The 21,583-nt window shown below is 40.4% G+C and overlaps 1 protein-coding gene across 1 annotated transcript; it reads right to left on the reverse strand.

Moving 5' to 3' along the window:
- Window positions 1-415: 415 nt before the first annotated feature.
- QRFPR (pyroglutamylated RFamide peptide receptor) lies at window positions 416-20,843 on the reverse strand (the record flags this gene model as incomplete). The annotated part of the gene is made up of 6 exons (XM_082482615.1): window positions 416-819; window positions 2,745-2,842; window positions 4,419-4,654; window positions 5,464-5,525; window positions 6,121-6,279; window positions 20,504-20,843. The coding sequence occupies 6 exons, from the start codon at window positions 20,841-20,843 to the stop codon at window positions 416-418; spliced, it is 1,299 nt and encodes a 432-aa protein (XP_082338741.1).
- Window positions 20,844-21,583: the final 740 nt, after the last annotated feature.

A 21,583-nucleotide genomic window follows, 5' to 3' on the forward strand; every position in this document is an offset into this window, starting at 1 on the left:
TCATGTCAGATTTCCAAGTTGTCTAAAAAGTGTGCACTATCTCCATAGTTCCAGTCTTCTGGCATTCAGCTGTGTATGGTCCAACAGTATGCCAGCATCCAGACACAGAATAAACAGAACAAGCGCTAGTCGTTTGGTTTACCTAAGGCAGAGGGCAAACAAACTCTAAATTAGCTTAGGAAGGAAAAACAGTGTTGTTTTTTCTCCTGGAAATCATACAGTAATATTGTTTTCTAAAGTCCTACTTATCATCCTTATAAAATATATTACATTTTCTCAACCATTATCCCAACATAATAATACACACAATATTTTCCCCTCATTTTGGCATGCAAAGTAGAAAACTATTTTAATGGCTTATTCAAGGTTATCATATAAAGACAATGTTGTTTCCATTCTCAAAACATTTGTGATGCTACTGTCCATTTCCTAACGCAGAATGTACAGTAAGCTCAGAGCTGAATAAGGCAAGGTGCCTTTTCAAATTCCTTTTTGAAGATGGCTGATCGCAGAACTTGACTTCAATGTTGCCATCACTGAACGCCTCCCTCCTGGCTTCATCTGAGTCAATGGGATCTCTTTGAGAAACACTTGCCTTTTGCCGCCTCATAGTAATCCCCGAGTTCCCAAGTTGCCTGGTTGGTGATGCATTTTCTTTGACAATGCAGAAGCAGATGGTAGACAAAAAATTTTTCTTGAAGTTTTCATTCATGAAAGCATACACAATAGGGTTGCAAATAGAATTGAAGAATCCTATAATCTGGACAATTGCAAAGGTCATTTTGACTGTCACATCATCATACGCCTTTTCAAAATTACCTGGAAAGGAAAAAAGAAATATGCTGTAAGCACAGAATGGTATAAACGCCTACTACTTAGCCTATTTATACACAGTCTGGCATTAAAAGCTTTTGTTTAAAATCAGCAAAAGACCACACTCGAGGTTCTTAATATTAGCAATAAGGTTTCCATCAACAAGAAAAGACCAAGATCAAGATCTACCACCTAGCCCTGCTTTGTGTATATGTAAGTAAGGACAGAATCATTCAAAAGAGCCAATTTATGAGCCAAAAAACTTGCCCAACAGTCAAACAACAGAAAGCTTCCAGTCTGCAAGGTATAGGCCTTGTTTGTTCAAGTTCTTCTGGCTCTGAGTTTCATGCCTATATCAAATGTGTAAGTATTTTAACACCAATCCCTGCCTCGTCATGGCTTCTTCCTCTGTGCTGACAGAGGACAGCTAGCTCATGGGAGTAAAAATGCATCTTCTTTGTCACTTCTCACACTCTTCAATCATTGAGATCACAAAGGACTGAATTCCTTGAATTCCTAACTTTTGCTAAGCACTACAAAGGTTTACATGGCAAGTAAAATAAAGGCCTTGTAGCACCTGAAATAATTCCTGAAAGTAGCAAGGAAAAGAGAGCAAACAGTCCATGGAGTGTTATGGGAAACCTTAACATGGGACAGGACAACCCAGACAGTTTTAATAGTTACATCTTCCGCACTTTCTCCCCAGGCATAAACATCATTTCGTTCAGATTACTGGCTGCAGGACTACTGATTTATCTGCTACAACCTTATTTGTGATACAAGACAAAGAAACTGCTTTTGGCAAGTAGGGTACTTGCCAAAGTACTAGGGTACACTACTACTGAAAACTTCTTGTTTCTACGCATAGCCTCCTGCATAGTCCCATGCGCTATCCCAGTACCTATGCCAGACGTGGGAGATGAACAGTGCAAGACCCCAGGTAACAGGGCAAATAGCAAAAAGCAAAGATATCAACTATTGAGGGCATTTCCAAACTAGTGTCCAGTCCAGAAAACTGAAAAAGTTCAACTGGATTAATTGGGTATTATCACTATGATGTCCAGTATTTATATTTCCAATATGTCTACCTTGTTAAAACCATGGCAAGTGGAGGGATAAATATTTCACAGCAGTTTAACTCAAAGCAGTATGTCAACTTAAGTGGATGCAAATAGAAGTCATTACACATTAAATTAGAATTAAATTTGAATTCAAAAGTTACTTGTTCAAGAAGTTTCATACTTGGAAATAACTTTTACCTTCCAGCCAGGTAGTTTTGACCCTACAACAAATGAGGGTAGCAGAACAAACATAGAAAGAAAAAAAAAAAAAAAAAAATAATCTACAGATATATGTTCACTATCCTAATGGTAAAGTCTTGATTTTTCTTGAGTCTTGTAAGGCCTAGCAAAACTCCTTTTCAGGACTGGGTTATGTGCTGTACAAACTGAGAAGCAGTGATAATCTCCTTTCTAAAGAGCTTACATTCTAAAAGAGCTGGTAGAGAATTCGGATTCCCTCCCATCACCCTGCAACAAAGTTCAGTAGGGTCTACAGCACAACACAATGATTTTTTCTTATTATTATTATTCACACAGTAGTGAAGAAGAGATCGGGCTGCCACACAAGTATATCACAGGTATAAGGTAGCTCCCAAACACCCCATCTGATAAGAGGTTTTTGAAACATACTCATTTGCCAGTGAGCACTGCAGATCTATCATTTGTAGACTTCAGAGTAATTCATTTGTTGGCTATGTATCTCTACTGCAAGACAGTGATCCAGGATTTATAAGCACATTAACCTTCACTAGCAGAAGGTATTCTATAGCTGAATGCTGCCGCAGCACTACCTTTTCACAACCTGTAGTTCTATTATCAAAAAAAAACCCTAAGAGATGCTTTATTGTATAACACATAGCAGATACTCACTGTATTCTATCATCATGTGAATCACGTGGAAAGGGGCCCAACAGACTGCAAAGAGAAACACCACTGTCACCATCATAACAATTGCTCGCTTCTTCTTCCTGAAATTGCATCAAGACATTCCATACTGAATCACTAAGAATTGACCGGTAGTTAGATGTGTCTCTTCAAGTTAGATCTGTAAATGTATTCTGATGGTTGCAGATGCAAATAAAGCCTGGGAGAATACTCAGAAGTACGCAATTCCCTTTGAAACAAAAAATGCAGCATCATATAAATATAGTACATCAATTAACACCTTTTATTTCTCTCTTTTGGGAAAGCGATGCACTTTGCAGCTAGCAATGACATTAGCATATCTTGCAAAGCATTTTCACTCTATTCAAGCAGATGCAATTTCAATAGTAAGAGATGGGAGGGAAAAAACCCACATAAAATTCCATTAATAGCTCCCTTCCTAGATCTGGGAGCACGGACCACACCTGCAGCACCTGATTACACAGAGAATTTGACAGTAAATGAAACTACACCCGCAACCTCAACCTTTGCTAGTAGGTGAAGTGCTAGAATGAGACTAAGAAACACAATCCCTACCTCCACTGTAGTATCTCACAAACTCAAGGTATACATTGAATTTATTGTCATCCCCAAACCGATATATAATTCATATAACTACATTTATAGATCCCAAGATGGATTTCTCGCTTGAGCTAAAGAAGTAGCTCTTCACTGGTAGCAGTTAACAGTATTTTCTACCCACTGTGTGAAAATAAACTGAGGAGTAGGCCTGAAGATTACAGGTCACCTTAACTCCTGTCAGATTTCACCCTCTTTCAGTTTTGACTTACAAGGGTCTACTTCCTTAGGCACTTCGTTAGACAAATATCTAAGGAATCATTTATCTTTAAGCCGCTCATCTGTATTCTCCTTACAGTTGATACTTAAGGTGATACTCTCCTCAATGACCAGAACTGTTAGAGGTTTCTAGCACATCAGGCAACAGACCAATTCGCCAAATGAAACAAAACACAGCAATAGTAAGGTCAGCCCATATTTAGTGCTAAATAGCAAAGTTGATAATTGATTGTCATAACTATTCAGATAAAGCATTACCAGCTGGATAGTCTCACACGAACACATCTGAGAACACTCAAAACTCTTTGGAAGCTGTATCAAGTTAAACTGTACCAAAGTAGTTTTAAAGTGAATTCTGATTTTTTTCCCATATGCCAATTTAACTTATAATAGTTAAGCAGTGTTCACAGTCTTATAATTATATAAAGATCTTTCCATAGAACATACAGAAATGACATAGTAGCATTTTCTCCAGCTCATCTTCTAACTCATGGCCTACATGTTTAAAAAAAAAAAGCATTTGACAATGTATAATATGAGATTTATTGAAAGAGATTGACTTCTAAGGTGTGGCTACACTATACTTTGAAGAATACAACCTATTTAAGTTGCCTTAAATTGGGTATCTAAGTGTCAAATAACTAGCTAGCTTTAAAAATCCGGTCTGTGTTTGCAGACTTCCCAACAGATAAGGAAAGACAGATTTATTTTTGCACTGGTTTTTCAAGTACTGTCGGAGGGGGAAAAAAAAAAAAAAAAAAACAAAAAACAAACCACAACTTTCTAGAAGTCAAAGTTCCAACTGTATTTTACTTTACAAACCTTGATATTTTAGACATTTCACTCCCATGAATGGTTTGAAGAACGGAAGCATCTCCCACTCGCTTCTTAATCCAGAGTTCATAGCCAATTTTAGTGTACAAAAAAAGCATCAACATCAGTGGAAGAAGGAAGAGTATAACAAGAATAAAGGTCGTATATATCTTCTGATAAATCGGACTGGCCCATTCTTCCAAGCAACAAACATACATTTTTTCATATAGAAAGTCATATTTAACCTGAAACAAGTGTAAAGGAGATGAGTCACTACAGTGTTTACCCCAAGTGTAAAAACCACGCACATTCAAATATTCCTTGCTCTTAATACAACCACCAAAATTCAACAGAGAGGCTTTTCAAAGTGACAAAATTCTTCCAAGCGCTCTTACACATCAAGTGTTGGGTTGTTCCAAGTTGACAAAGAGAGGTCAGGAGATGCCCCGATTTGCACTCCTCCTCAATTTATTTTTAATTAGGGTTTTCAAAGGAGACCTTGGCTATGTATTTTGCAAGTAAAGATGTGTGTATAGAAACCTCACATATTAGTCACTTTAAAAAAAAAAATAATAAAATTTGTTAACGTTCAGACTCACAAACAGCAGATTCTGATAAGCCTTTTTTTCCTCCAAAAGTGTACGGTAACTCCTTAAACTATAATGGGCAGCTAATTACATTTTAAACTAGGCACAGTTCTTCCAAATCTCAGGCGACGCTATGTCATCCTGCAACAGTAATCTAAGACCTACACTGCTGTGTGCCACCGCACCTATAAATCAAAAAGAAGCCACAGTGGTAGTTGTAATTACTGCTGTTTGACACAATTGGGGAGGGTAGACATGACTAGTCCCTGCTGGTAGTCCTTCTTCCAGTGCACGCAAGTCCTAATCCTTAGCCTTTCTCATGCTGGCACACAGAACAAAAGCTCCACTTCTTTTATCCCACTCTCATTTCTTAGTTTATTCAATTTCATTGCTAAGAGTACAAAAAGATCCAGCAAAGACTGAATAGATAAATACTAAAACGCAAATTCCCATTTCACCTAACATACCTCAAGCCGTTGCACATGCCACATAGGTGACCCAACAATAACTGCCAGCAACCAGACTATACCTGTAAACAAATACATTTTTTTAACACTTAGCACAACAAGCAGCATAAGATTTGGTATGAACAGTTTAACGGCTTCATCTTTAAAAGTCAGGCAAAGTAGACAATTTAAATAAAGAACAAAGTTTTCTATTTGAGGTATACATCAGTCAACATTTACATCAATAACAGCATGCTCTTTTGTTACCAGTTCTCTTTCTCTCAAACTACCTTAATTTGTTGGTATTTAAGTGTAAAGACAATTAATTTGCATGAACAGAATTACATGTCTCTTTGCATTACAATGGAAGGACCATTTACAGCTGTGTCAGTTTTTTTATTTTTTTTAAGCTGCTAAAGCAAAGAAAGAAAAGACTGGCAAAGGTTTATCAGAGTTTTGGTTAAGTAAATCTTTGACTTCCGATTCTAAGATTATTGTCAGGGTTTTGGCTAGTAATTACTATCTATATAGGCACTATCCTTGAACTATTTTGTAAACATTACCAGACTCATCATTAACTCTACCTCCGAGTCACTAGTACCTCTTGTTCTGTCATGCCATCTACACTGAAGATTATTTCTCTATACACACAATTAGTGGAGATGCCTAAAATCTTACCAAGCATCGTGAAAGCTCTTTTATTGGTGTACTGCCATTTCATTTTTAGTGGATGCACAATTCCCTGGTGTCTTTCCACAGCAATGCAGGTCATTGTAAGAATCTCAGTTACAATAGCAGTGGATTGAACAAACGGTACCATCTTGCAAGCGAAGGCACCTGCAATAGTCAGAAAGTAAGGTATGCAACTGTTGCAGTTTATGAAAAAGCTATTAATAGTAGATTTTGTTACTAAAATACTATTGTGCAAAAATAACAGTGTAATATTTTAACAGCTAAACTGTTAAATCTAAGAATGTCACCTATTTAAGCTCTTCATCAAATGCAGCTTTCAACAGTCATTCTTCTTTCATACACACTACATCTGCAAAACCAAGACCTCTAAGGACATATTTGCTTGCTCTGTATCAATCTGAGACTTATTCCCGTTTCACTTTTGACCAAGTCTTCCATCATCTGTTTTCAAATGTGCCAAGTCACACGGGTATTTATTATCATCTTATCTTGGCAGATCACTCTCCAGCTTTATGAAGGTCTTAGTGTTACCTGTTTAAAAGTTTACCTTTTCTGCTGTTGCAAAGACATTCCTTTTGCTCATTTAAATACCACTCTATTTGTATACTTTGGCACTTAATGTATCATTCTGCCAAGTGATGAGTCCTCCAAGAGGCGTAAGAGGAGAAATTCAGCCTCTTCATCATCTTTCCATTCTCCAAGTCTCCCTCTTTCCTGATTAACACATTATGTTAATGACACTGACCAAATTAAATGCAATTTCCTGACTGAATTTTCACAATTGCATAGGTTCCCACTGTGAGCATTTATGCACAGCTAGCACTGATCTTTGGATTTCATTGCTGCTATAGCTTCCCAAAAGCACATATTCAATTCTTAACGTATTAGTCATTCTCCATTACTCACCCTCAAGTCCCAACCATCTTAGAAACTGTGCTGTAAATCACTCTCTCAAAAATCTTATGCCTTTCCCAACCTACTTCTCATTTACTCATTTTCTGACCATATTTCTGACCCCACGATAATTTTTTATACCCACATTCTCAGTTCCCTCCCATTCTTACAGTTCAGTATCAGCTATTCATTTCAGCAAGATGGGGTTATTTCCCTTACTTGATCATTAATTATACTTTAGCCAAATATATTCCAGAAACTCAAAATAGCCAAAGGAATATCTGATTGTAAGTATCCGATTGTAAGTCAAGCTTTAAAATGCTACAGACACCTTAAGGAATAAAAGCATAGAAAACAGAAAGAAAACAAAGAGGAAATTATCAAAACTTAATCCTGCCCTCCATGAAGAGGACAAGGAACAGGAAAAATTCTGTCTGCTAGGCCAGGCTAAAAGCCACTGTAGCTTACAAGAAGGAACAGGTTCACTACTGGTCTTGTCAATTCTAGCTACCTCAAAAATCACTTTTTCTGTCGTTCTAAAAAGGGAAGGGGAAGACAAGGGGCAAAGGATAGAAGTCAAGTACCTTCCAAGTACCAACACCAGCAGCACCATGAACATGCACACAGATCTGGCTTAAAACAGACCAAAAATATACCACGCAGCCCAATTTCAAGCTACCTGAATGAAATCTTAGCATGGTCCATAGGAACTGCATGAAAGAGGATGCACTGGGCTGCATGTCTATTTCTCATCTAGTATGTATTTTCCAGGGCGTCAGAAAGACCAAGCCAAGACATCTTGACAAATGGCATCAACTACAATTTATACAATAAAATTCCCCCCTTCTTCCTTGGCTGCAGTACACACAAAGTAAACCCTTCATAAAACATGGCCAATATCTTATTAACTCAGCATCTCATCAGTTTCTCACTACACTCAGTATAGTATGTGCTACATATATAAGCACCAGACCCACTCAATCAAATTTACAGTTCTTCAGCCAGTGTGTTGAAACTTTTGTAGCGAGGTGACAAAAAGCAAGCTCAAATCTTCTTCACAGATGTTGAACACAACCAAAGAAGAGGCTATGGCACACAATGTCTGGCTTACTGCCCTGAGTAAAGCAGAGAAAATTATCTTCAGCTAAATCCTACTCCTTTGAATCAAAAGGAAAGCTTCCACTATGGGTTTCAAGTTTTTTCTTTGCTGACTAAGGTAGAAGTGACTTCTGATATAAATAACATAAAAAGAAAAGCAAAATTTGTACATGAAAGAAATATTTAAGTTCCTGTTTCACTAAAGAAATGAGCTTAAGTTTGAGTGCTGGAGCTGCGGCCAAAAAAAAAACAAACCACCTTTCACCACATGCTGTTTCTTATAGTTTGAAAAAAGTCCCTTGAACTATACTCCACTACAGGGGCCTTCCTGTAATAACCTATTCCTTCACTGAAGTCCCAGCATTCCCTGGTATTCTTTGGAAGCAAAGAAGTATCACTCTATTACTCTACTTAAGTAACAAAATGAGACAGTGACTTTCACTCAAATTAATGAGTCTGGTAGAATTTACATCTTGTGCACAACTATTCAAACAGCAAACAGAATACCTGAGTTCATCAGGTAGTAACTCCGAAACTCACAGATTTTCATTGCTATTTACTGGTATCATCTTCTCATTTTCTTCCTAATAACTACACTGTCAGAGCACAGACTACCACAATGCCTTTAGCTGAACCCCCAGGAGAAAAGGCTGCAGAAACTCCTTATTTCATCTCTTTGAAGACAAATGCAGAATAAGCAATCACCTAAGCTATACATAAGTAACTGTTAATAAGGTCGTAAAAGGAAGAATCTACATAATGTCTGCAGATTAATCCCACTGAGCTGAATGAGGAGTGCCAATAGCACTTCCAGAAGTGTGAAGCAGCAGGATGTTTTTCATTTGACACAGTTGGGTGAAACAGAAACTCCTGCTCTGAGCCACATGGCACACATTTTGGTTCCTTGGTGGAACGAACCTTTGTGGCCAAGGCAAAACAGCCACATGCGTTCTTATAACCAAGAAATAATGTGAAATTTTCAAAAGGACAGTAGCTAAAGGCTACTCAAAAAGCCTCTATATATCAATAGTAATAATAGAACAGTATTTCAACCTCCCTGAAGCTTCTAATGCCACCAAGCCCAGGGTCTCTGACTATCAACTTCTACTAATATTACCGTATTGTTTCAGGGCTCTTTTGCTTGTCCTGAAATTGTCACTCACTATACAAACGCTTCCTGCCTGCTTAAATCATGAGGCACTCTGGTGTTTCAAATGCAAAACTTAAGGTTAAGCTACTGTCTAGCAAGGAGATCAACTCTTGTTTGCATGAGTGTTTGAAACAGTTATGTTTGGGGGAAAAAAGAAAGAAATACAGTATTTCAAATGTCATGGCCAAATGAAAAGTCATCAATTTCAATGGGAATCTGACACCAACAGATTTGAGATCCAGCTCCACCATCCTTAATGTGTTTGAATGGGATTCAATCCTGAGATATCAGGGGTCATTGTACTTGACAGAATAGGGAAAGTCTTCCACGTGAAGCCTGTTCTTAGTTTTCAAAGCTTCACGATTTACTCATAAATATATACCTGCCATTCCAAAATGCTTAGATAATCACTAAAAACTTCCTCCAAGTCTTTTAACACTATAAATTATATAACCTATGTTTTCAAACTACAGACACTATCAGCTTTGGTACACACGGAAAACGAGAATCATTTATTGTTAAATAACGTAACTGTTTCAGAACGGTGGCGGTTGGGTTGGGGCGGTGTAGAGAAAGAGGAAAAAGACCTCCTGCAACTATTATTTCAGAATACTAAAAAGCTCAGAGTGACCACGCTGGTTATCCCAGGGATATTCTGAAACAGAACATCTATATGGAGGTTAACTCTGCAGTAGATCTTTTCAAAACACTGTCTCCAAGTCCACAAGCCCTAAATCGCATTCTTTCCTAACAGAAAGCTTTTTATTGTTGAGTTGGAATTAGATTACTGAAAGGATTTCAGGAGTCCTTTATGAAAGTCCAACGATCATTTCATTCTTTGGGATTTAGCTGCCTAATTTCCAAAGTGTTAATTCCATTGTCCTGTTCCTTCAAATACTTCCAGGCTACAGGTTCCCAGTATGGCCTCGCAGAGTTGTCTCAAACAGTCTTGACAAGCACAGAAGAGAACTGGAGAACCACGTTGGTTGGAAACAAACTCAGGAGGTCTCTAATCTGACCTCGTGGCTCACAGCAGGACCAGCAATCAAGCCACATCCAGCCTCATGCAGCCCAGAGGATTCAGATCTTGAAAATCTCCAAGGCTGAAGACAGCACAACCTTCCCTGGGTCAGCCTCCTCCTCTGCTTGATTGACCTCACATGGAAAAATATTTTCCTCATTATATCCTGTCTGACCTTCTTGTTTCAGTTGAAGCCTTTTGCCTCTCATCCTCCAGCCATGCACTGCTGTGAAGAGCCTGGGTCCACCTTCTCAAGAACCTCCTTGTATGCACTGCAAAATGCTGCTATAGGTTGCCCCAAAACCGTCCCTTCTTGAGGCTGAACAAGCTCCATTCCCTCAGCTTTTCCACCCATTTATGGCAGCTGCTCCCACCCCTAATGTCTGGGTGTCCCTCTGCTGAACTCATACCAATTTATCAATATATTTTTTATGCTGTGGGTCCAAAACTGAACACAGTATTCTGGCCCATAAACACAACCTTGCTTGTGAGACTCAACCAAACAGGAGAGGTAGGTTTTATTAGATCTAAGCCTTCCCAAAACACAGTCGATGCATCTCTTCTACCTTCCCTTAAACTGTTTGAACACTGTAATCACTGAACAAGGGAAGTGTGGAAAAGGGGGCCTGGAATCCTGGCTCTCCAACCATTACCATTAGGATCCCACCTTCAGAACCTCGCTCTGAAATGGACCATCTCACAAGAATACTTACAGATTTTCCCAGCAAGAAAAAAAAACACACCACCACACACACACAAACAACACAATACTTGCAGACTTCCGTACTCATTATTAGGAAAACAGGCAGGGAGGTCTAGTCCCTGATCCAATAATGTATGTGCATTTCACTTAATATTTAACCCATTTATGTAAAGCAAGTTCACCTGCAACAAAAAGAAACTGATGCAACCCCATTCTACAGCATCTGTTAGTTGAAAGTCCCTTCTGGAAAAAATGAGGGAAAAAAGATTATTTTTACTATAAGCAAGACATGTTAAGTTTTGCCGGGAGAAAAAAAAAAAAACAACCAAAAAACAAATTATGCTACTACATCACAGTTTAGACAGTGAAATTAACATAAACCTGGGACAGGCAAAAAACAGCTTTGTGAAACGCTGTGATACATTAAAAACAAGTCAAGCTATTTTTCACCTTTGTGTTCAGACTTATCAAAGAGTAACAGAAAACTTTAAAGCAATATAATAGTTTACACCTTTTGCCTAATCAGGCTGATAAAGATGTAGCTGTTTAGAACACGGTTTGGAGAGAATATGCTTTAACAGCTAGTACTATTCAAGTCTTCTTTCCACTCACTAACATGGCTGCTAGATATCTTAGTTATTTGTATCAGGTACTACGTCCTTGTCATGATACACTCACCTATAATAAATCAACATGGGATTAAGAATAGAATGAAGTTCCCTATCTCCCAACCAATCTGAAAATAAGAATGGATTTGCTTTTTATCTTTATGATAAAGGCATTGAACGGCTTTATTTTGTTATTTATAACAAAAGAGGACAACTAGTGAAAGAGCAACATACAAAGTAAGAACAAAAGCCCACTGAAGATACTTGAGTTTTAGTCAACATTATTTAAATCTCACTCCTTATAGTGTTTTTGGAGTCGTTAAGCTAATCAGCATTTGGATAAAGGAAGCATTTGCCTCAGGAAAAAGTCACCTTATTTTAATGGCAGAAGGAAGCAGATGTGAAGTGTTTCCTGGCTCTATACACACAAAAATAATGCTGAAAAAGTAAAGAGGGTTTAAGACAGATTTTTAGAAACAATGTTTAAAAGTTGTCCCAAGACAGACCAGTCATCAACATAAACCTACAGCAGCTTTCAAGAAAACAGCACCCTAAATTGTAATAAACAGATTAGAAGAGCCAAGTAGCCTGTGGTGGGGAAGCAAGCAATTATAGATACTTGTCTTTTATAGGTGAGAAACAGAATTAAGAAGCAGGTAAGTATACACTCTTCTTCAAACCTATGAAGAAAAATGAGGTAAGAAAGGACAAGATCTACTTGCTTCAAATAAAATCTGCCTGATACATCAATCAGGACAGTACATTCACTGCCTACAGGTAACTCCTGAAAACAATACCGTCCTCCTGCACTTCAGTTACGCTGCGACTTCCATCCAACAACTTCACAGTAGTGAGTAAATGACAACCATGTAATAAAGTACATTAGAAAGTAGTGATTAATTAAGTCCCCTAAGGGAAAAACTTAATACGTGCATACATTTAAAATATCCTCTTACTTATCAAAAAGTAGTCTCCTACCTTATGAAAGAACTATCTCTAATTCCATAGACTTCACATTTTCATGATTAACTGAGAAGTACAACCTGTTTCTAGAAAAATAAAGTGCGGATTCCAAACAACATTAAGATTTATATAAACCAGTGTTTCTTAGCTGCTGATTTAAATTATTAATTACTAAAGCCACCTTCAGTGTCAAGTGAAAGAATTTAAGAGAAGGTCAATCATTCACTTTTTTCCAAGCAGACTATCTTGTTCTGTTCTTATTAATTCTTTATCTTAAACCCCTACGGCCCTTAAATAATTGAAAACAAAGAGAAGTGCAATAAAAGCAGGGAAAAAAAAAAGGCAGGCAAAAAAAGCAGGCTGACTATACAGTTCCAGCAGGATTTTGCAGCTAAAACCCACCCAACGCAGCAACCTCACATCCTTATGCTCCTGGTTCTAGTCGCGCAGTCTCAGAAGACAAAGCAGTCTACATGGACTGTTTCATGTGTATTACTGTTAATTGACCCAAATTCCCCTCAGGCTTCACAATGATAGATCACCTGGTAAATACAATGTACAGGATGAAAAAGTGAGAGAGACTTCAAAACAGAAATTCCTTTGCTATTGCCTGCTTATGTGCATCCCATCCTTAAGTTAACAAGCCACTTCCAGAACAAAACGCAATCCCTTCCCCCCCCCAAAAAAGAACCGGGACATAATGATAAAAATCCAGGATTAATGCAATCACTGACTTACTCTCGAAAACAATGTTTAGTTTGATTCATATCAAAAGTCTGGCTGGATCCTCACTTAAACTGATGCTTAAATTCTTGAGCCTGACTCCAAAATTTATGTGGACACCAGCTACATGACGTCGTTGATGAACATTAAATGAGCCAAACTCGAGACAGATGGAGCTTGGGGAAAAAGGGTGCTACTTTCTGCTTCCCAATGCAAAACACACAGCTAGACTTATTCCAGGTCTTTGAGACACCTGGGACATTTTTATACTATCCTGCACAAAACAGGTAACACCTATGTAATTCTTCCAAATGCAGAGATAAACACAGCTCCAGTACATTAAGCATTCTGATATGATCCCAGCACTGAAGCCTTCCTGTGCTAAAACTAAGCACTGAGAAAACTTTATTTCTCAGATTCTATTTCACTTGGGCTTGTTTTTCTTTTTGCTGTGGCTATGCTGAATCTTTCAGAACAGAATTTTGCTTCAGTTTTTTTTCAATCTATTAAGTAGCTTTAGGCATCTAATATGTCTAAATCAGAATCTGATTTGTGTTTTTCAAAGACTTCCTAAAGGCTCTTTAAAAATATTTTTTTTTCCTTGAAAGACTTGCTGAAAACGTATCTCCTTTTTTGCCTGCTCATTTTCCACTTACATCCCCCAGTACAGTGATTTTTTTGAATATTTTTAATAATAATAATAATCTAATATCTTAAATATGTATCACAATATTTAACTTTCTACAAGGGAAGGCTTTCAGCAAACACTTCCAACAGATTGTTAGTGAAGACAGCGCTGCAGCATTTAATGCTGACCATTACCAATCAGGAAAGAAAATAATTTGCAGAGGAATACTGGGAATTAAAATAACAAATTGCTTCTCTTTTTCAAGAAGCTAAGAGGTTCCCAAAAGTATTCCTTATGCAGTGTTGACAACTGCATAGATTATTGAAGCAATGATTAGTTTTCCCCAACAATAACACATTCAGAAGGCTGCAAATATAAATGGTATTCTCTTAAACAATTCTTCATGCCTGCATTATCAGATGTCGTGCCTGTAACTATGATTTAGCCATTTCATCACCCATGTAAAAGACCAGTTTTTCTTTTATTAGGGCAACAAAGGCAAAATCCTAAAACCATTCTCTGATAAAAGTTAAACTGCTCTTTCCTGTGTTAAAACATTATTGACCAAGCCCTTGCACTAAAATCTGTATCACAGCTTGTAAACCATTTCTCTCCAGCTTACTCAATGCAAGCAAGGTAAGTTTTCTTATATTTTGTAACCTCAGGGCAGAAAATAAGCCAGTCATCATCATACAGATGATATCCTAAAGGGTCTTTCATATTTGGGTAATGCATTGTTTTATATCGATTCTTGGGTATACAGGCATTTTGCATCCTTAGTAGTTTACCATCTGTGATGCACAAGTCTCTCACGTGTTACCTATATAGCGGATAAAGAACATTATATATACGTCTGCCCAGAAAAAATAGCATGAGTGTGGACCTTGACAGTAGACTTGTGGTAGTTGAAGTCTGTTTACTGTCAACTACAGCAGCTAAGATAAAATGGTATGGCATTAGCCCATGGAATTAGACCACGTACCTCGAGTAGCGTACAGTTTATTTAACGATGCAAGATGGAGTCCACACCATTCCCTCTATCCTGCAATTTGGAAATATGGACTGCACACCTTGGGCTAGCTCACCAAGGTATTCCACACTGTCTACCCTCCTTCCCCCTTTACCTCCAAGGCTCACATGCAGCTTTTCTGCCTGTGGGTTTACAAAGCCACTGAAATAGGCACCACAGTCTTCAGGCAAATTTGGATCAGCAGCTTATTTCAGAACGCAGCAATCGGTGAGTGAAAACAAATATGTAAACATGAAGGATAGCTGTGCAGCACTGCTACTAGAACACAAAACCACTGCAATGAACTACTGTCTGCAATCGTGGTACAAACAACAAGTAGATCAGGTGGATATTGTTGCAAGGAGAGAGGTTAAATATCCAGATGTCTTCTGAAGAGAGAAAGGGGACTCACTAGCAGGGAACAAAACAGGACGTGACAAACACAGTTCTGTTCACTCAATGCAAGGCAGAGATTGCCAGGTAATTTTACCAAGGAAAAGGACATCACCACCACCTCACATGAAACACTAACCAATCTATCTGCATCCTAAAACTTGCTTTATTTCTTTGTCCAATTAATACAACAACAAATATTTCACATCAGTCATTATGTTTAAGATTTACACTAATTAACGACACGCACAACCTGCAGTAAGAAATTCCTTATACTGAACATGTGAGTAGAATAAGTTTCTTGTCAGCACTGTTTTGATGCTTTTAAGCAAAACACCCTGCCAATATATTATATATTAAAAAAAAACCCTAAGCCTGTTATTTCCTTCACTGAGGCATTCACTGTCTAACCTCTTTCTCAAACCATCTTCATTAAGAATTTTATTCCTGCCCCAACTTATAAGCAAATACCCCCAAATCCACAATAGCAGGACATAGACAATGAAGGATAAGACAAGATTTCACCATTACAGATAGAACTACAAAAATCATCCTGCTTGATCAACCCTGAGACATAACCTCTCACACCGCAGGAGGCAAATGAAGAGTGCTTTTGTGTCCCTGATCTGGTTTACAGCAAGTCTAGACAGCTTAAAGCTTTTTTTAAACTTTCCAATTTAAAATGGGAGATTCAAATAACTGATCTCTCATGTCCAGCTTTACTGTCTAGTATTAACCCCAAGAGCATGTCAGCAGAGTTTGAGAGTATTTGGAAACACTTCAGTATCAAAGAACATTCCAGAAGCAAGTCAGAGTGAGTTTTCTAATGTCTCACTGAAGAACAGAATTAGCTTTTAGAGATATCCAAGAATATCCAGTGATTTTCATCGCCAAGACTTAATTTTAATCTGTCAGTAAGGAATGTTTATGCATTCTCCCACAGGAAAGTTGTAAGTAAGGTAACACAACGCTTGATACAAGATGTTTGGTAAAGAACAGAAAGCACCCTAAATACTCAACTGGGTGTAAGATGCTACTTGGTTTTCAATCAAGCCTTTAGAGAAGAGGAAACTGCCCCATCAAGGAGCACCAGATATGACAGCAACATACAGAAGAGTCACCCCCCTCCTGAGTGGCAGCTGGAGGCCAGACAAGATACGCGAGGGCATCTCAAATGCTGCTGTGTGTTCAAGTAGTGCCTCAGATGACTCACTGCTCTCTAAATAACAGAAAAAGCCACCCTCTGACATCTGTCTTGAGAATACATATTCTAACTAGTAAGATGCAAAATTCACAAGACAGATGTAGCATAGTGCTACGTCTGCTGTCACCTGATGTTTTGCCCGTGTCTTTTACCAGGGCTATTATATTACACAACATTAAAAGTAATTCTCCAGTTGCTCCAGGCAGTTCTGTAAAGATATTGCTGTTACTCAGCTAACTAAGCAGTGTCAGAAAATAAAGCGACTCCTGTAAATATTGGCCCAGAGACAAAAGCCCAAATTTATTTTTAACAGAGCTGCCATCAGTATGACGAGACCGCTACCGCTGCCTCCTACCTATGATCTTAGGAGAGCAAATCCTCAACTGCTTCAGTTTGCACCAAGACTACCTTTGCTATATGCATCAATTTACCCCTTACTCAAGTTCCCAGTTTATCCTCCTCTTACCAATAAATATGGTCCCAGTGATCATTTATGCCAAAGCCACAATTTTCTTTTTCTTCCACAGTACCTTCCACATTAGAGAGAGATTAGCTTGCAGGTTTTTTATTAAAAGTTCCCTTAGAAGTTACAGCCATTTTAGTTGCAAAGTATGAATTGAGAAATCACATCATATACTGTCACTATTACAGCCTCGCACAGCTATACAGATTCTTAAGAGATCAGAGAATCAAAAGTGAGACCGAGTCACCCGTTTTTGGTCAATATGGTGCTGCTGCCAGTTGCTGCCTATGCAGAGCTAGCAGGTCTGTATTAATGCTGCACAATCACCAGGCAAAGCGAGGCACACATTCAGTTCCTTGAAACTGCAGTTGCTAAAACGTAGGTGAAGCTAAGATGTATTAATGAATATACTGTGGAAAAGGTGAGGCCAGTGCTTCAGTTTTTCCTATGTCTGTCCTGAATTAACTGCTGATAAGCATAGTGCAGTGAACACGAGAAATCTTCCGTTTCTAAAGAATTCTGACAAACACTATTAGAGGAGCCACTGTACTATGCACTATTTGAATTACTTTACATCACCAGTCCTACTGTAAACTATGCACACCTGGAACCCTTTGGGATGAAATTGTTTCACCCTTCACTTTAGAAGGACCAAAATGGTAGCCAGTCCTTTCTGATAGCATCCCATAACATCTTAAAAGATAACAGCTACTCTGAAACTGTGGCTGTTCTTATGTTTGCATGTTCTGCCTCTACAATCTAGAGTGGTTAGCAGTTTTCCCCTCACCTCTCACATTCTACTGTGGGTTTCTGAAGGGGAAGAGTAAGAAACACAAACACACATACAAGTATAGATATAAAGAACCAGTTCCAAATCAAAGACAAGTACAAAATATACCCGTCTCAGTTCCCATCACCTAGTACAGATGCTTGCTTTAATGATGCAAGTGCAGCTAAATCAAGATATAAAGTGACTAAATGCTCAGAAACCCAAAGGTATTTCTAGCATCAAGTGTCTCAGGATGCACCGCTTTTTCCAGCCGGGGTATATTACATAGTCAAATCACCTTTTTCTTAACAGAATTGGAGCTTGCACTACTCAGAGATGTTGCATTAAGGTGGACGAGAATAAGCTTTCAGACTACACAATGAAAGGCAAAAGGAAAATTAAACCAATAAAGCTAGCAAGGAAAAGACTCCTCCCAGACTGGCAGGCTCAGATTTGCAGTATAAGTGTCATCACCATTCATGCTTCACAGTGTAAGCCTTGGGAATCAGATACTCTTGGGATACCATCAGTTTACATCTCATTTGTTTTCCTGAATTTTACTTCACACACCCCCAGCAACGAAGGGTAATACTCATCAATCATGTTACTTATTATGTCCTGCCAATACTGCATTAGTTAAAGCTAATTATCTTACCAGGATCATAAAGGCTACTATTGAAGTCAATGAGATTTATGGATCCACTTGCACTGAAGATGCGTTAGCACAGCAAAGAGAGTAGACAAAAAGAACAGTAAAACCCACAGAACAGCGTACTTTAAAGTATCCAACTACTGAATATCTGAAGGTATTTGTTGCAACATTTACACTCACTACTTACAGATTTTTGTCAAGCATCCTCAGTAACTGAAGGTAAATGGAAAAACACATACTTCCCCCATACTGTTCCACATGCCTGTGCCAGATCTGCTGGAATGCACCTCAGGTGGAGGCTTCATCCCATCCAATTTTTAGTTGACTCTGGTCAGATGTGTGGTCAAGCTGACAGACCAGGGTCAAGGATCACATCTCCTATCTTTAGGGAAAGCTACTCAAAATTCAGTCCTCTCCCCTTTACTTGAGATCTCGATACCACCAGTAACTTTCTGCTGTATTCTTTGAGGAAGGAGAACTGGAACTACAATAGTCAAAAGGAAGGCACAGCAGTATAGCTACCAATTTATTTCATAATTTTTATTTACACATCCTTATTAGCTTTTGGGTTTAACGCCTGTAGTGTCTTAAAACAGCGGTTACCTCCCCCAAAGACAGCTCGTAAGAAGATAAAACGGCTGTCCTTACTATCAGTAGCCCCTGGAGCTTTGCATTCATCACCTCCCACAAAGTTCCTCTTTTTCAGACAAAAATAAAGCCTATTTCTCACAGGGTTAAGTATCTGTATGCTTTTCAAGTCTCTTCTGACCTGTCAGTTCTCATCCTGCATTTTAATCCATGGGATGTACTGGTATTAAATATCCATGTTCTGAAGGTAACCTTCACTGTCTCCCAACATTAAAAGCACAGGAAGCCTTGGAAATTGAAACATAACTGTGTCACTTTATTTCAATATGAACAGAAAAGATGTTCATATTCTGAAAAATATTTCTATTTGTGGCTGTACAAGATGCTGTCTGCTACTTGTTGCAAAACCATCACTCTTATTTTTCCACTTATAATTGTCAAACGCTGTTTTAAGACCAAGAAAAGGAAGATAAATACCATTTGCGGTGTTACTTCACCTTTGGGTTTTGGTTACTTTACAACTTTGGAACAAGGACGCATGAAAAAGAAAAAAATAATTCTTTCTAGGCATCAGGGAGCCTTGCCCAAAGGTCCTTCACATCAACGGTAATAAAACATAATTCCCAAGATATGAGTATATCTTGAAAATAATGTATCATTTCAACATAAATTCTGCATGTTGTCTCACTCCCTACTTCTCCAAGGATGCATCCTTTTTCCTCACAAAAGGTTAAGGAGGTCTGACTCGGAGTCGTCTGCTGTCAGAGGAACTTAGGCTGAATAAAGATTGAGTGATATTTCACTTGCCAGACAGATTTCATTACTTAAAGAGAAAAAAAAAAAAAAAAAAAAAAAGTACTGCAAGACTACCTCATCAGCACCACAGGGTATATAGTTTCTCACACGCATACTGCGACTTTTAACGAAAGTGCACTAGGTTTAACACAACCTGAGGGCGTGGTGTAGCCACCATTTAACTCTGAGGAAAAGCAGCTGAGGGCAGGCTGAGGTTACCGAACTACACACCTGAAGACAGGACCCAGTTCTGTCGCCTGAATGCGACCAGGGAGAGCAGAGATTTCAAGTTTTCACCGAAGAGTTTAAGCATGAAGAGCTCCGCAAGAGAGTCCTCAGGGAGGGCAGCGGCCCCCTCCTCCTCAGTGGAGGACCGGCCCCAGCGGCTGAGGCTGCCCGGGGCTCACCGCGGGGACACCCCCCACCTCTCGGGGTCCCTCACAGCGGGGCGGGAGGGAGGAAGGGAGGGTGGGAGCCGGAAGTCCCTCACAGGCCGGGGGAGGGCGGGAACAGGGGGGTCCCTCACAGGCCGGGGGAGGGCGGGAATATCGGAGGGAGCCGGCGGCCCCTCACAGGCGGGCGGGAACGGGGATCCCTCACAGACTGCCCCACCCCTGCGCTTCATCGTCCGTCTCCTCCCCACCTCCCTCCAGCCGCCACTGAGCCCGTAAGAGCCCGGGACTGCCCGCCCCGGCCCCGGCACCCACCGCCGAGCCAGTTGGAGGAGATGTTCTGCAGCATGGTGAAGGGGACACAGAAGAAGGCGATGAGGAGGTCGCTGAGCGCCAGGGAGCAGATGAAGATGTTGGTGACAGTCCTCATGGCTTTGCTGCGGGTCACCACGTAGAGCACCAAGCAGTTGCCGAAGAGGGCCAGGGCGAAGATGAGCACGCAGATGAGGACGAAGGCCACCTTGGTGCGTCCCGGTAGCTCCGGGATGTACACCAGCGGCTGCAGCCCGTAGAGGGCGATGAACTGCTCCCGCGTCACGTTGTTGTCCCGCAGGAGCTGCGCGAACTGCTCCGGGGTGATGTTCAGGGACCGCATGGCGCCCCGTCCTCCCCACTCCCCCTCTCAAGTCCCCTCAGCGCCGCCGCCCGCGCGCCGCCATCCCCGCACCACTGCTCTACCGAGGCGCGGAGCAAAACAGCCGACAGCGGACCGGACCCGGCGCGGGGAAGAGCGCGGAGAAGCGGAGGTAGGAGGGCACAGAGCCGGGAACGGCCCGAGGAGGGGGACGGGACTGTGGCAACGCGACCGACTCCGCTCGGCGGCAAACTTCGAGGCGGCAACGGCACCCGCAGCCTCCGCCGACTGCGAGGAGGGGGAAGGCGGGGGGAGGGCTAGCGGCAGCCAATCAGCGCGCAGCGCGGGCCCGCCCCGGCCCCGCCGCTGTGGAGCGGAGCGGCCGTTAAACGGCGGCGCCCCTTATAGCCCTGTCCCGCTGTCCCCTGCGGATCCCGGTGGCGGCCGACCGCCCTTCACGGCGGGTGTCTCCCCAGTGGAGGCTGGAAATGCCCAAGGTGGGAGCTGACACTGCCCTGGCAGCCTATCGTCACGTTTGGATCGGGCAGAGAGTGGGTGCGTGGCCTTCTGCGCGAGGGGACTCGGGCCACCCACAGCAGGGCATGCTGCTGCTGGTCTGTGCCTGACCCGAACAAGGCAGTGGGGGATTTTATCTCCCCTTCTAGCTCCCTCTGTGCTGCCAATGTCACTGCAGGCCCTCATGTGATGGTGAGCCAAAGGTCAAACAAAAAAGTCATTTTCCAAACTTTTGGCCGTTGAGC

Source organism: Vanellus vanellus (genome assembly GCF_965231255.1).
Source record: "Vanellus vanellus genome assembly, chromosome: 4".
Taxonomy (NCBI): Eukaryota; Metazoa; Chordata; class Aves; order Charadriiformes; family Charadriidae; genus Vanellus; species Vanellus vanellus.